General features: G+C 35.5%; 1 protein-coding gene across 1 annotated transcript in view; it reads right to left on the reverse strand.

Moving 5' to 3' along the window:
• The window catches only part of SLC17A1 (solute carrier family 17 member 1), a 54,548-nt gene extending 46,970 nt beyond the window's left edge, over positions 1 to 7,578 (reverse strand). The window contains exons 1-2 of the mRNA XM_058432438.1: positions 7,545 to 7,578; positions 3,490 to 3,662 (exon numbers count right to left, since the gene is read on the reverse strand). Coding sequence (XP_058288421.1) covers positions 3,490 to 3,662; positions 7,545 to 7,578 — 207 coding nt within the window. The remainder of the gene's footprint in view (positions 1 to 3,489; positions 3,663 to 7,544) is intronic.
• Positions 7,579 to 12,464: the final 4,886 nt, after the last annotated feature.

Below are 12,464 nucleotides of genomic sequence, written 5' to 3' on the forward strand. Positions count from 1 at the left end.
CTAAGTAGTACTCCATTTTATGGATGTGCCATAGTTTGTTCATTCATTCACCTACTAATGGACATTTAGGTTATTTCCAGCTTTTTGGATATCAGAAATAAAGCTAGACAAAAACGTTTATAGAACATTTATGTACAAGTCTCTGAATGGACATATGCTTTTATTTCTCTTCAGTAAATAACTAGCAGTGGAATGGCTGTCTCATATGGTAGGCATATGCTTAATTTTTTATGAAATGACAAAGTATATTCCAAAGTGGTCGTACCACATTGCATTCTCACCAGGACTGTAGGAGAATTCTGGTTCCTCCACATTCCTGCACACGCTTTGTATTTGCAATCATTACAATTTTAGCCATTTGAATCAGTGTGCAGTAATTTGTCTTTGTAGTTGATGTTTGTCTCCAATGTCAAATGATATAGAGCATCTTTTCATGTGAGTATTTTTCCTCTGTGTATCTCGTTTGGTGAAATAGCTGTTCACATCTTTTTTCCATTTTTTGTATTGGGTTGTGTTTTTTAATTGAGTGTTGATAGAAGTTCTTTATAAGATTAGCAAACGTGTGCCCCTGTCGCTGGCTTGTTTTTTCATTATCTTAACAGTATTTTAAATTCTGATGAAGTCCAGTTTTATGTTTGTTCTTTTGCATATCTTGGAAAATCAGTTGTTCATATGTGTGTCAGTCTCTCTATTACATCTCATTGATCTATTTTCTGTCTTTACACTAATTCTACACTGTCTTTATTACTATAACTCTGTGTAGGTCTTAAAATTAGCAGTAGGTAGTGTTACACCGCGAACTACTAATTTTCAATGAACATTCAGAGGCAATTCAGTGGAGAAAGAAAAGTTTTCTCAGCAAATTGGGCTGAAAAAAATTGTATATCCATATGTAAAAAAAAGATCTTTAATGCAACATATACAAAAAGTAATTCAAAATGAATCATAGATTTAACAGTAAAATGAAAAATTATAAAACTTCTAAAACATAGAACATTTTTTTTGAGGCAGGGCGCGGTGGCTCACGCCTGTAATCGCAGCACTTTGGGAGGCTGAGGCGGGTGGATCACGAGGTCAGGAGATCGAGACCATCCTGGCTAACATGGTGAAACCCCATCTCTACTAAAAATACAAAAAACTAGCCGGGCGTGGTGGTGGGAACCTGTAGTCCCAGCTACTCAGGAAGCTGAGGCAGGAGAATGGTGTGAACCCAGGAAGTGGAGCTTGCAGTGAGCCAAGATCATGCCACTGCACTCCAGCCTGGGGGACAGAGTGAGACTCCATCTCAAAAAAAAAAAAAAAAAAAAAAATTTGATCTTGGGTTATGCAAAGATTTCTTATATGCAACAACAAAAGCACAACCCACAAAAAAATGTTAAAAGAAGTTCTTCAGGTAGAAGAAAAGTGATATAGCTAAAAAATGTGGATCTACATTTAAGAAGTAAGACCATTAGAAAAGAATAAATGAAAGTGGAAAATATTTTATTTTGAATTGATCTAAAAGATAACTTTTTGCTGAAGGAATCTTTTGAATGTTTATAACATATAGATACATAAAATGAATAACAGTAGTCACAGAGATGGGAGAGAGGAATTGGAAATATTCTGTTACAAGATGCCTTCATGATACATGAAATAGTATAGTGTTATTTGGAGGTAGATTTATATTATTACAAATGTATATTATAAAACCTATGGAAGCTATTAAAACAGTTTTTTTCAAGTATAAATGAAATATCAAGAGAGGAGATAAAATTCAATCCTATAAAATGCTCAGTCAAACCCAGAGAAGGAAAAATGTGAATGAAAAAAAAAATTAACAAAGAACAGATTTAACAAATAAAAAACAGTTACCAAGTGTGTATTTTTCTATTCTTCCTTTCAGTTCTCACAGTTTTTGCCTCCTATATTTTGCTGCTCTGTTTTTAGGGATACACATGTTTAGAATCATTTGTTTTTGGAGAATTCACTCTTTTTATCATTGGGTAATGCCCTCTTTATCTCTGGTTATCTTCATTGCTATAAACTCTGCTTTGTCTAAAACTAATATAGCTACTTCAGTTTTCTTTTGATTTGTGTTTTCATGGTTGCATAGTTTACATCTTTCTTCATCCCTTTACTTCTAACTTATCTGAGTCTGTATATTTTAACAGGATTTCTTGTAGAGAGAATATTTGAGGATCTTTATTTGTTATCACTTCTAACAATTTCTGTCTTTTAACTGGTGTGTTTAGAACATTCACATTTAAAGTGATTATCAATATAGTTGGATTAAAATCTACCATCTTTTAACATTTCTTTTGTGGTAAGCCTGCTGGCAGTAAATTCATATATATGGAGGGAAAATTGAAGGACAAAAATTGAAAGACAATAAAGGCTTTTTCAAATTATAGCTACAGCTTGAAATTTTAGTCTTTCAATTTTGTCAATAATTTTATTGAATACAGAATTCTAAGTTGGCAGGGGTTTTCTTTCTTTCAATACATTAAAAAGTTCACTTTTCTCTCCTTGTTTGCATGGTTTCTGATAAGAAGTCTGCTGTAATTCTTATACTTGTTCCTCTGTAGGTATTTTCTTCCTCTGGTTTTATTGAAATGTTCTTTTTGTCTTGGTTTTCTTCAATTTAAATATGGTATGCCTAGGTGGCTCTTCTTTGTTTTTCTTTTTGCTATTTATGTTGTTTGGTGTTCTCTGAGCTTCTTGGATCTGTGGTTTGATGTCTGTCATTAATTATGGAAAGTTCTCAGCCATTTTTAAAAAAAATATTTCTTGTTTCCTATTCTCTCTGGCATTCTGGTCATGCACATGTTACACCATTTGATACTGTCTACAATTTGGGAATGATCTGTTAATTTTTAAAAATTCTCTTTCTCTTTGCATTTCAACTTCGGAAGTTTCTATTGACCTATGTTCATGTTCACTAATTATTTCCTCAGTGGTGTAGAGTCTACTGATAAGCCCCTCAAAAGCATTCTTTGTTATAATTTCCTTGATTTCTAGTATTGCTTTTTAATTCTTTTTATAGTTTCCATCTCTTTACTGACATTACCTATCTTGTTTTTATTTTTTCCTGCATCTACATCTTCTGGCAGATAACAACTGATTATCTTCCAGAGATGAAATTAATGAAACATTTAAATATCCTGCATGTCAAAAACTTAAAAAATGTAATGTGTCTTCACCTTCCACTTCTGATTTAAAATGCTTTCCCTTTTTTTCTCTTGTCCAAATTTCTTGATTGTAAAGAAGCCCTAACTCTTGGGTTTTATTCTCTCTCACATAGAAGGATTTACACAACAAGCCCTTCAGAAATATTGAGGCATATTTTAATCATGGGACATTTTATTTAGGTCACTCCTGGCAAGGTAGATGAAGACTTGAGCTTCTTTTTCAATTATATTATCATATCAGTACAATTCCATATCTACACAAATTAGTTAGCAAGACAGGCTTTTAAACATTTGACTGTGGGGAAAATTATTGATATACCTTTATATTATCCAGGAGCTTCTTTGTGGAGGTGTTGGACAAACCATGTGGATCTGTGCTATTCACCATGACTACCATTGTGAGGTTCAGGCATGCGCGCTGTGCTGTTATTATAACATTACAACAGTGCACAAGGAAAGACAATCCATAGCGAAAGGAACAGAAACCTGGAACTACAAAGTAAAACAGAAAGTCACAATTGTTGACACAACTGAGATAAAAACATACTTTAACTATAGGAGGGACATTCAGAAATTTGGAGCCCTAGATATTAATTTAAAATTTTATTGTACTTAATGACCTTTGATAATTATTGTATAATAGGAAGATGTGAGACTAATATAATAATACCATATTCTCCTTAAAATTATAATTCCAACTAGAAATTCCAAGAAAATTAAGCCAATCTTTCAAAGACCCTTTATAAATACCCTGTGTTACTCTTGGACATAAGTACCCTTAATAACAACAAAGACATTTTCTGTCAAGAAAACTATTCCTTTTCCGACATTTTAAAAATACTCTGGTTAAAAGACTCATATATGCCCAATGCAGAGAAAAAATGGCATTTAAAAAAAAACTAATTACTTATTGATATAAGCTAGAGTAATCAGTTGTTGTACAGCCAAACAAGTTCATTGATGGAAGAAAGTAGGGCGTCCAGAAACAGATACACATATATGGTTAACTTTTTAAAAATAAATGTACTAATGCAATTCATTGGAGGAAAGTAAAGTGTTTTTCAACAAATGGTATTTTTTTCAAGAGAAATATAGGTATATGTCTACAAAACAACATGTACAGAAATGTTTATAGCAGCTTTATTCAAAATAGCAGAATGTTTGGAAAGAATGGACATATCATGGTATGTTAATACAATGCATATTACTCAAAAATAAAAGGAAAGAACTACTTATACACAACAATTTGGATAAATCTGGATGAATTTCAACAAAAACATGTTCAATTAAAGAAGCTAGACACCAGACAGTATATACTATAGGAATCTAGTTTTATGAAGTTCAGAAACAGGCAAAGTTAATCTATATGGCCCCCTCCATCTCCAAAATCAGCAATGGGAATCTACTTTATGTTGAATCCGTCTCACACTTTGAATCTAATTACTCTTCTCTGACCTGTACAACCAGATTTAAAGGGCTCATGTGATTAGATCTCTCCTAACTGCATAATTTCCGTATTTAAGATTAACTGATTTGGGACCATAATACATCTGCAAAACCCCTTGAAGCAGCACCTAGCTTAATGTTTGCTTAAATAACTGGGAGAAAGTGTGTATACACCAGGGGCTGGGAATCTAGAGAGAAAACCTAGAATTCTGCCTACGACAGTCCACCATCTGGCCCTTAAAGACTCATGTTCATTTCACATGCAAAATATATTCACCCATTTCAAGCTTCCCAAATTCTTCATCTTATTACATTATTAGCTCAAGTTCAAAACCTCATCAAAATCTCATAGCACAAAGTCCAAAATCTCATCATCTAAATCGAGTGTGGAAGAGGCACCTATGATTAATCCATCCTAGGGCACAATTTCTATCTGTGGGCTTGTGAAACTAAAGAGACAAGTTATATGCCCCTAACACTTTTACCACGTAATGGTGGAACAGGCGTAGGATAAAGCTCTAGACATTCCAGTTCCAAGGTGGGAAAAATAGAGGAGAAAAGGAGTCATCAATCCATAAAGGTTCTGAAGTTCAGCCAGGCCAATGTTGGATTTTTCACGAGTTCTGGAGATAATTCTTGTGGCTCACGGCTCCACCCCAGGGCTTTGGGCTGTATCCTCTGTGCTCATTGTTCCACCCAAGAATAAAACAGGGGCCAGGGAGCTTGGGTGCCATCTTGGAATTCTGTCTACTGCACATTCATAGTTAACTAAGAATTTTTTATTGCAAATAAATATTAATGTCATAAATAACTAGATTTTTTATATCTATTGAGATAACCATACAGTTTTCCTCTTTCAATTAATTTGTGTGGAGTAACATGTATACATTTTCTAACATTAAGTTACTCTTTCATTTTAAGAATAAACCTGACTTAGTGCTGGTGGTTGCTTTTTTAATGTTTTTATAAATTCTTAGATTTGTTTTGTTCTGTCAATATTTTATTTAGGATTTAGTATCTTTATAATTTTCATGAGACTTTTTTGCTTTATATGTTGGAAGCTATTTTATTAGATGTATAAATATTTTATATCATCTTATTGAATTGAATTTTATATCATTTTGCAACATTCTTATAGAATCGTTTGAACTAGTAAAAGACTGTAAACAAATGAGATGTTTATAAATCAGTGACCATTTAAATAAATTATAATATATCCATCCATACCAAAGTCATTTGCAGCTATAAAAATGCTAAGGAAAATCTCTGCTGAAAATTGTGGAATACTCTTTAGATAAACTGTTAAATGAAAAAAAGCATTAGTACCCAACAAATAGTTGGCTAGTTTTCTGGACTAGCCTGAGCTTCCGTTGTTAAAAGATAAGAATATTAGATAAAATACACTTAAAATAAACCGTTTTTTAAAAAGCATGGGTGATCTAAGAGGAAAGATGAAATATTCAGGCCAAGGGCTTAGTGAAGATGGGGGCCTCAAAACATAAGTTGAGCATTGAAGTCAGATGTTTCACTGTAGACTTTTGATCTTGGCATTTTTGGCCTTCCATGATATGGGGACAACAGGAATCAAATACCAAGGTCCTAGCAATGTGATAGTATATAGTAGGAGACCCTCTCCTAAAATGCTTAGATGTCAAAGACTTACATGGTCAGTGGAAGATGAACACATTGCCCCCTTACCTTGTCAGTGGACTGCCAAGAAATTTTGTGCCATATGAACTTAAGGGCTGAATAGAAGGGGGTAAAAGAATACCCCTGAGAAATTTAACCATCAGCCAGCCCTTCCTTTGATTTTCAGCCTAAACTCATTATCTTAGGGAAGTGAATGGATCTAGAAAGCTATCAGAAACTTTGTAAATACCCCTGGAGGAGAGAAAAAAGTCTCTACATGGCAAACGGGAAGTCATTGTCACCATGTCAGAGAAGGGTTCATTGTCTTAGTCATTTAGGGATACGCTTTTGAGTTTTACTCATTTCTCTCCTCCACATTGCTCCAGGAAGTCCATGAATTTTGTCTAAACAGTTTTAAGTTAAAAAGAAGACCACAGGGGGAATTCTAAAGTGTTTGGGATTGAGTAATAGGAATACTGCATATCAAACTCATGGACAGAGTAAAATGTGCATCTGTAAATATATTTATCAAAAAAGAAAGAATTTAAACACTTGGAAACTGAACAAAGGAACAAACCCAAAGAGTCTAAAAGGAAATGAATGCATAAGGGCAGAAATGAATGATATATAGAAAATATATATATGTATATATATATATATATAAACTGAATGCAGATTAAATGGACAACTTAAACAATCAAAATAATTAAGTATCAAAGTTGATACAAGAAGAAATACATAATTTAATATACAGTAACTTTTACATAAGTTGAAAAAGTATACAATCTATTGCTCATCTCCTTTTCTGGGATTTTGTCCCCTATGACACTGACACAACGCTAAGCCAATAGCAGTAATCCTTTATTGTCGTTACGCTACCCTGCCTAAAATAAACAGCTTCTCTCAAAAAATATTCAGTATACATTCTGCTGTTGATGTCCAAGAATGCAGGGCCTCAAGAACATTCATCCTGCCTTACTTCCTCTTACAGATCTATCTCTCCTTCTCTTGAAGATGGAACCAAAATAGCTCAGTTTTTTTTCTGATATTTTCCACTAAATGATAAACTGACAAGCGTGCAAAAATGAAAATAAAGTGTGAGCCATCAGAGTACGTAGAATCTTTTTATTTAGGGCTTTTCTGGTGGAAAACTATAGTAGGACTGGTTTCTTCTACTTTCTTTTCTGAACATTTTTAAGACCCCATATGTATTTCACAAAAATATTCTTCCACATGGAATCTGTGATGTAATATTTAAGAAAGAGAAAGCCTGTTTAATAGAACAGAATAAAGTGCTACCTTTTTTGGGAGGCAACCGGTTATCCATTTGCATACACGGCTCAAGTTGCTTCTCTTCTTGCTGAAGGGTTTGGCCTCCACCCACTGTGAGTGCAAAACACGTTGATGTCAGCATAATGTAGAGAGGCAACTGACCAAACACTACCCAGTACTCCTCTCTGATTTAAAACTGCTTCCAAGGATAACTTGCTCCATCACAGCAGTGCCCATTCACCTCCATTATGTGCTTCCCTTGATATTTATTTTACTTTTGTGATTGTTTTGGTTGATTAAAAATATACAGAAGACCTGAAAACTACAGAGAACAAACAAATAACCCTGCCAATCCAGAATTCTAAATCCATGATAATATTCCTCCAAAGTGAGAAATGGAAAGAATTCATTGCCAGTAGACCTGCCCTATAAGGAACACTAAAAGAAGCCTTTCAGGCAGAAGGAGATTGCTATAGGTCAGAAACTTGGCAGTACGAAAAGAAAGGAAGAATGTCAGAAAAGGAGTAAGCAAAGGTAAAACAAATTCCTTTTTTCCCCCTATATCTTAATAGAGCTGGAAGATACTGTCTGCTTATTGATAAGACCAACTCAAGCAGAGGCTAATCATTCGTTATACTTCCACATGCCCCTGTCCATATCTTCAGTTTCCGTGGATAGAGCAGCCACTGCTGCAAAGTTTTATGGCAAGAAGCTCAGTGGATGAGTCAGAATGGAGCGGTCTCCTAACAGGCAACCCCTTACCATCAGAATTCAGCACCAATATGTGCTGGTCAGCTTAGACCTCAGGATTTTACCATTTCAGATTATATGATACCAGTGCCCCACAGATACCAAAGTCCTGAGACTGGATTTGCAAAATATTTTTGAATAAGCAATTTGTCAACCATCATTATCACACATTGCAACCTCTTCTGGGGCTGCTGTTTATTTCAATACATATATACATACACACCAAATGCACACACAAACTACCCATACATATGCACCACATACATACATACAACATAAACACATGGTACAAACTCCACTTATGTTCTCCACACATACACTCCAGACACATAGCAAACCAAACATATAAACATGTTACAATACTGCATCCTCAAAACGGAAGTACAAACTACAAACACCACACACAAAACCACACACACACATAAACGATGGGCACATATGCACCAGGCATACATAGTGTGCCACACACATTACAGACACAGCACACCACAGCTATACAAGCATCACACACTGTGCAACACATACTTCTCTTTCCTTGTGTCCCTGTGAACCTCACACTGATTGCTAAAAATATGTTCTTTTTTCTCTTGTGAAAAGCCTCAGAAGATAGGGCATATTCCACCCCTCCCCAAATTTTCCCCTATTGCTAAGTACTTTCAATAATATCTTTGCCAGGGAATGCCCCCTTATGGCCCTCTGGGGAATCAACTGATTGCTCATTTCATTTAGTGAGCCCCTTATAAGAGTGAGACTAACCTGATTCAGGACAAAAAAGTGATTTCTTCTTCTGCTGTGAAGACTTTTCTCTCAATTTTACACAATATTGACTTTCTAGGATTACCAAATTTAGCCCCATAAATCATTCACCAAATCTTTTGACATCACTGTGTCAAAGTTAAAAGCTTAATTTTTAACTTTACTTTTACCTTTTTCTTAAAGCTTCAGGGAAGGCGTGTGGGTCAAAATCATCCAGTGGACCAGAAACTGGGAATCTGCCAGTAATTTCATGGCATAATAAGCAGACACCCTTAGTCTCTCTCCCTGCCCAGGAGGTAGAGCTTGCCTGCCATAAGTGCTCTCAAGGTTTCTCTATTGAGGATGGCCCTGAGTATACAATGCTGTTCTCAGGAATGTTGTGGCTTTCTAAATGCCCCATAAATGCCTTATCAAATTTTCACTCTTAAATCCCTTCCTTCCTTTCTTCCTCCTTTTCCTCCTTTTTTCTTTCTTTCTTCCTTCTCCCTCCTTCCTTGCTTCCCCTCCTTCCCTCACCCTGTCTCCTCCACACTCCTCTCTAAACAGTACATCTGTTTGACATTCAGCATACTCAGAAAGAGGTGCATTTTATTGAGGCATGTCCTCTGGAAGGTGTGGCTTCTCTCATGGCTCTTCCTGCAATTACTATAGGTTCTGGTTCAGTCACTTGGTTATAGCAATATCCAGAAACATTAAAAAAAAAAAATAGAGAGACAGGATCTCACTCTGTCACCCAGGCTGGAGTGCTATGGTGCAATTATAGCTCAGTGCAGACTTGAACTCCTGAGCTCAAGGGATCCTTCCGCTTCAGCCCTGAGTAGCTGGGATTACAGGTATGCAACACTGTACCCAGCTAATTGGTAGAGACAGGGTCTTGCTGTGTTGCCCAGGTTGATTTCAAACTTCTTGCCTCAAGCAATCCTCATGCCTTGGCCTCCCAAGTGTTGGAATGACAGGTGTGAGCCCACCGTGCCTGGCCCCTAATACTTTTAACTTAGAACTCTTTGAAGGTAATCTACTAATTACTTAAAAATATCCAAGTACTAAAATCAGTGATTTTGCATTATAGATGATTTATTTCATGCTTAACAAGTTTTTTTTTATCATGCTTTTAAAGTGCTCATTAAATGTTTGGCACATAGGAGATGCTCTGTAAATTGAACCAGTTATTTTTTTCCTCTAAAGAAGTGTTGTAAATCTTTAACCCCTTTGCCCAGGAGACTTTGATGTTGTTATTCAGTTGGATTTTTTCTTTTTCAGAAGTCCAGTTTCTGCTGGTCCTCTTCTCTGTGTTGCAGAATGTTTGTACCATCTGTTCTCTTTCATGCTTGGCAATTTCTGGCATTTTCTGAAAGAGAAGCCCTTTTAGTGATTGAAACCCCTAGGTCAGCAGTTGTTCAATGTCCATGTGTTAAATAATAACACTCCCATCTGCCATCAGTATCCCAGTTCTGGGTACTGATTACCTGAAGGAGAACCATCTTTCTGTTTGCTAGCCCCAAAGCTTTCTGCTGCTCTGTGAGATTCTTTGAAATTGTTTCTTTTGGATTCTGTGTTTTATGTATTAAGTTTTAAAATTTATCATTTTATTATGGAAATGTTTAAGCATACAAAAAAGTAGATCAGTTTAAGATAACTGTGTACATATTCACCCACTTCAATAATTATCAATATTTTTGTAGCATTTTAAAGCAAATCTCAGACATTATGTCATTTCTTCTGTAAAATATTCAGCATGTCTATCTAATTCATTAGGACTTTAAAAAATATAACTAACATGGTATCAGCACATCTCGTAAATAAACAATAATCCCTTAACATCACCTAATATCCAACCTTTATGACAATTTTCCCAATTGCTTCAAAATTGTGTCCTTTATATTTGCTTGATTTAAGTGAGGATTTGAATAGGATCCACATAATGGCGCTTAATTGTTAAGGCTGTCATGTTTCTTATTTTATAATAATCCCCTCTCCCAGTTTACATTTGCCATTACTTAAAAACAACAACAATAAAACAGGATCCCTTGCAGAGTGTCTCTCATAATTGGTTTGGCTAATAGCTCCCTTTTAGGATCACTTAATATATTTTTGTATTTCCTTACATCCTGCAAACTGTGAGGTATATATAGAGGCTTGGTTAGATTCAGCACAAAAACACTTCACAGGGATATGGGATGATACAGGGTACTATCGCTCCCTGTTGGGAGGCACATAATAGCAGGTTGTCTAACTTTTAGTAGTGGTAAGATTAATCAGTAGTTTCAGATAGTCTTAGCCTGACTTATTAATAAAGTTTTCACCAACCTTTCACCTATGGCTTTTAGCTACAGTTAGTAAATGTTGCCTAGATCCATCATTTGATTAGAAGTTATAAAATGGGCCAGGCGCGGTGGCTCATGCCTGTAATCCCAGCACTTTGGGAGGCCGAGGCGGGAGCATCACAAGGTCAGGAGATCGAGATCATCCTGGCTAACATGGTGAAATCCCGTCTCTACTAATAATACAAAAAATTAGCCAGGCGTGGTGGGGGGCGCCTGTAGTCCCAGCTACTCAGGAGGCTGAGGCAGGAGAATGGCATGAACCCGGGAGGCGGAGCTTGCAGTGAGCCGAGATTGCTCCACTGCACTCCAGCCTGAGTGACAGAGTGAGACTCCGTCTCAAAAAAAAAAAAAAAAGTTATAAAATGGTGATTTTCTAATTCTATCATGTCTCCTTTATTTATGAGCTAGATTTTTTTTATAAAAAAGGAAATTTACCTTATCAAACATTTGGTAAGCTGGAAATACAGATTTAATAGGAAAGTTACCATAGTTACTTGATAAAGTTCTAGAATAAGTTAGTGTCTTAGCAAAAATGACCAAGTACTATTATGACCTCATGGATTTTACTTGATGTTTTACAATCTATTGCAGTTCTTATTCCTTTTTGATGCTCCAGTTGTTCCTTCTTTGGTCAGTGGGAGTCCTTTCAAGCTGATTTCCATGTCATTATGATATGACTCTTGTGGTCTTGAATATCTTCCTTGTCTTCCAACACACAAAAAACTTTCCAGCTTCCTCTTAAATACTTTCTTTCTTTCTTTTTTTTTTTTTTTCTACTCTCAGATCTGGGCTTTCTTAGGAAGTGCTGGCTCCTTTCAGCAGGAAATAATGTTTAGAGACCACACTGAACACTAAGTGCTCACTGTTTCTAGGTCTCACTGCTTTTAGATGTTTTCAGTGGAAGAACTTGAAAAGGGTATTTTTTTGAAAAGAAATTATAATTTTTTCCTTATATTTCTAATTCAAATTTAGGATTAGGGCTATTCTCAAAATTCCTTTGATTTTATAGTCTTACATATTTCTCTTTTGTTGAATATCTTTGTTCCCAATGAATATACTTTTTTGCTTTATTATAGCATGCCTATATTAACATGAAAATAATACTAATAGTATTGCC

The sequence above is a fragment of the Hylobates moloch genome, unplaced genomic scaffold (assembly GCF_009828535.3).
Source record: "Hylobates moloch isolate HMO894 unplaced genomic scaffold, HMol_V3 SCAFFOLD_20, whole genome shotgun sequence".
Classification (NCBI taxonomy): Eukaryota; Metazoa; Chordata; class Mammalia; order Primates; family Hylobatidae; genus Hylobates; species Hylobates moloch.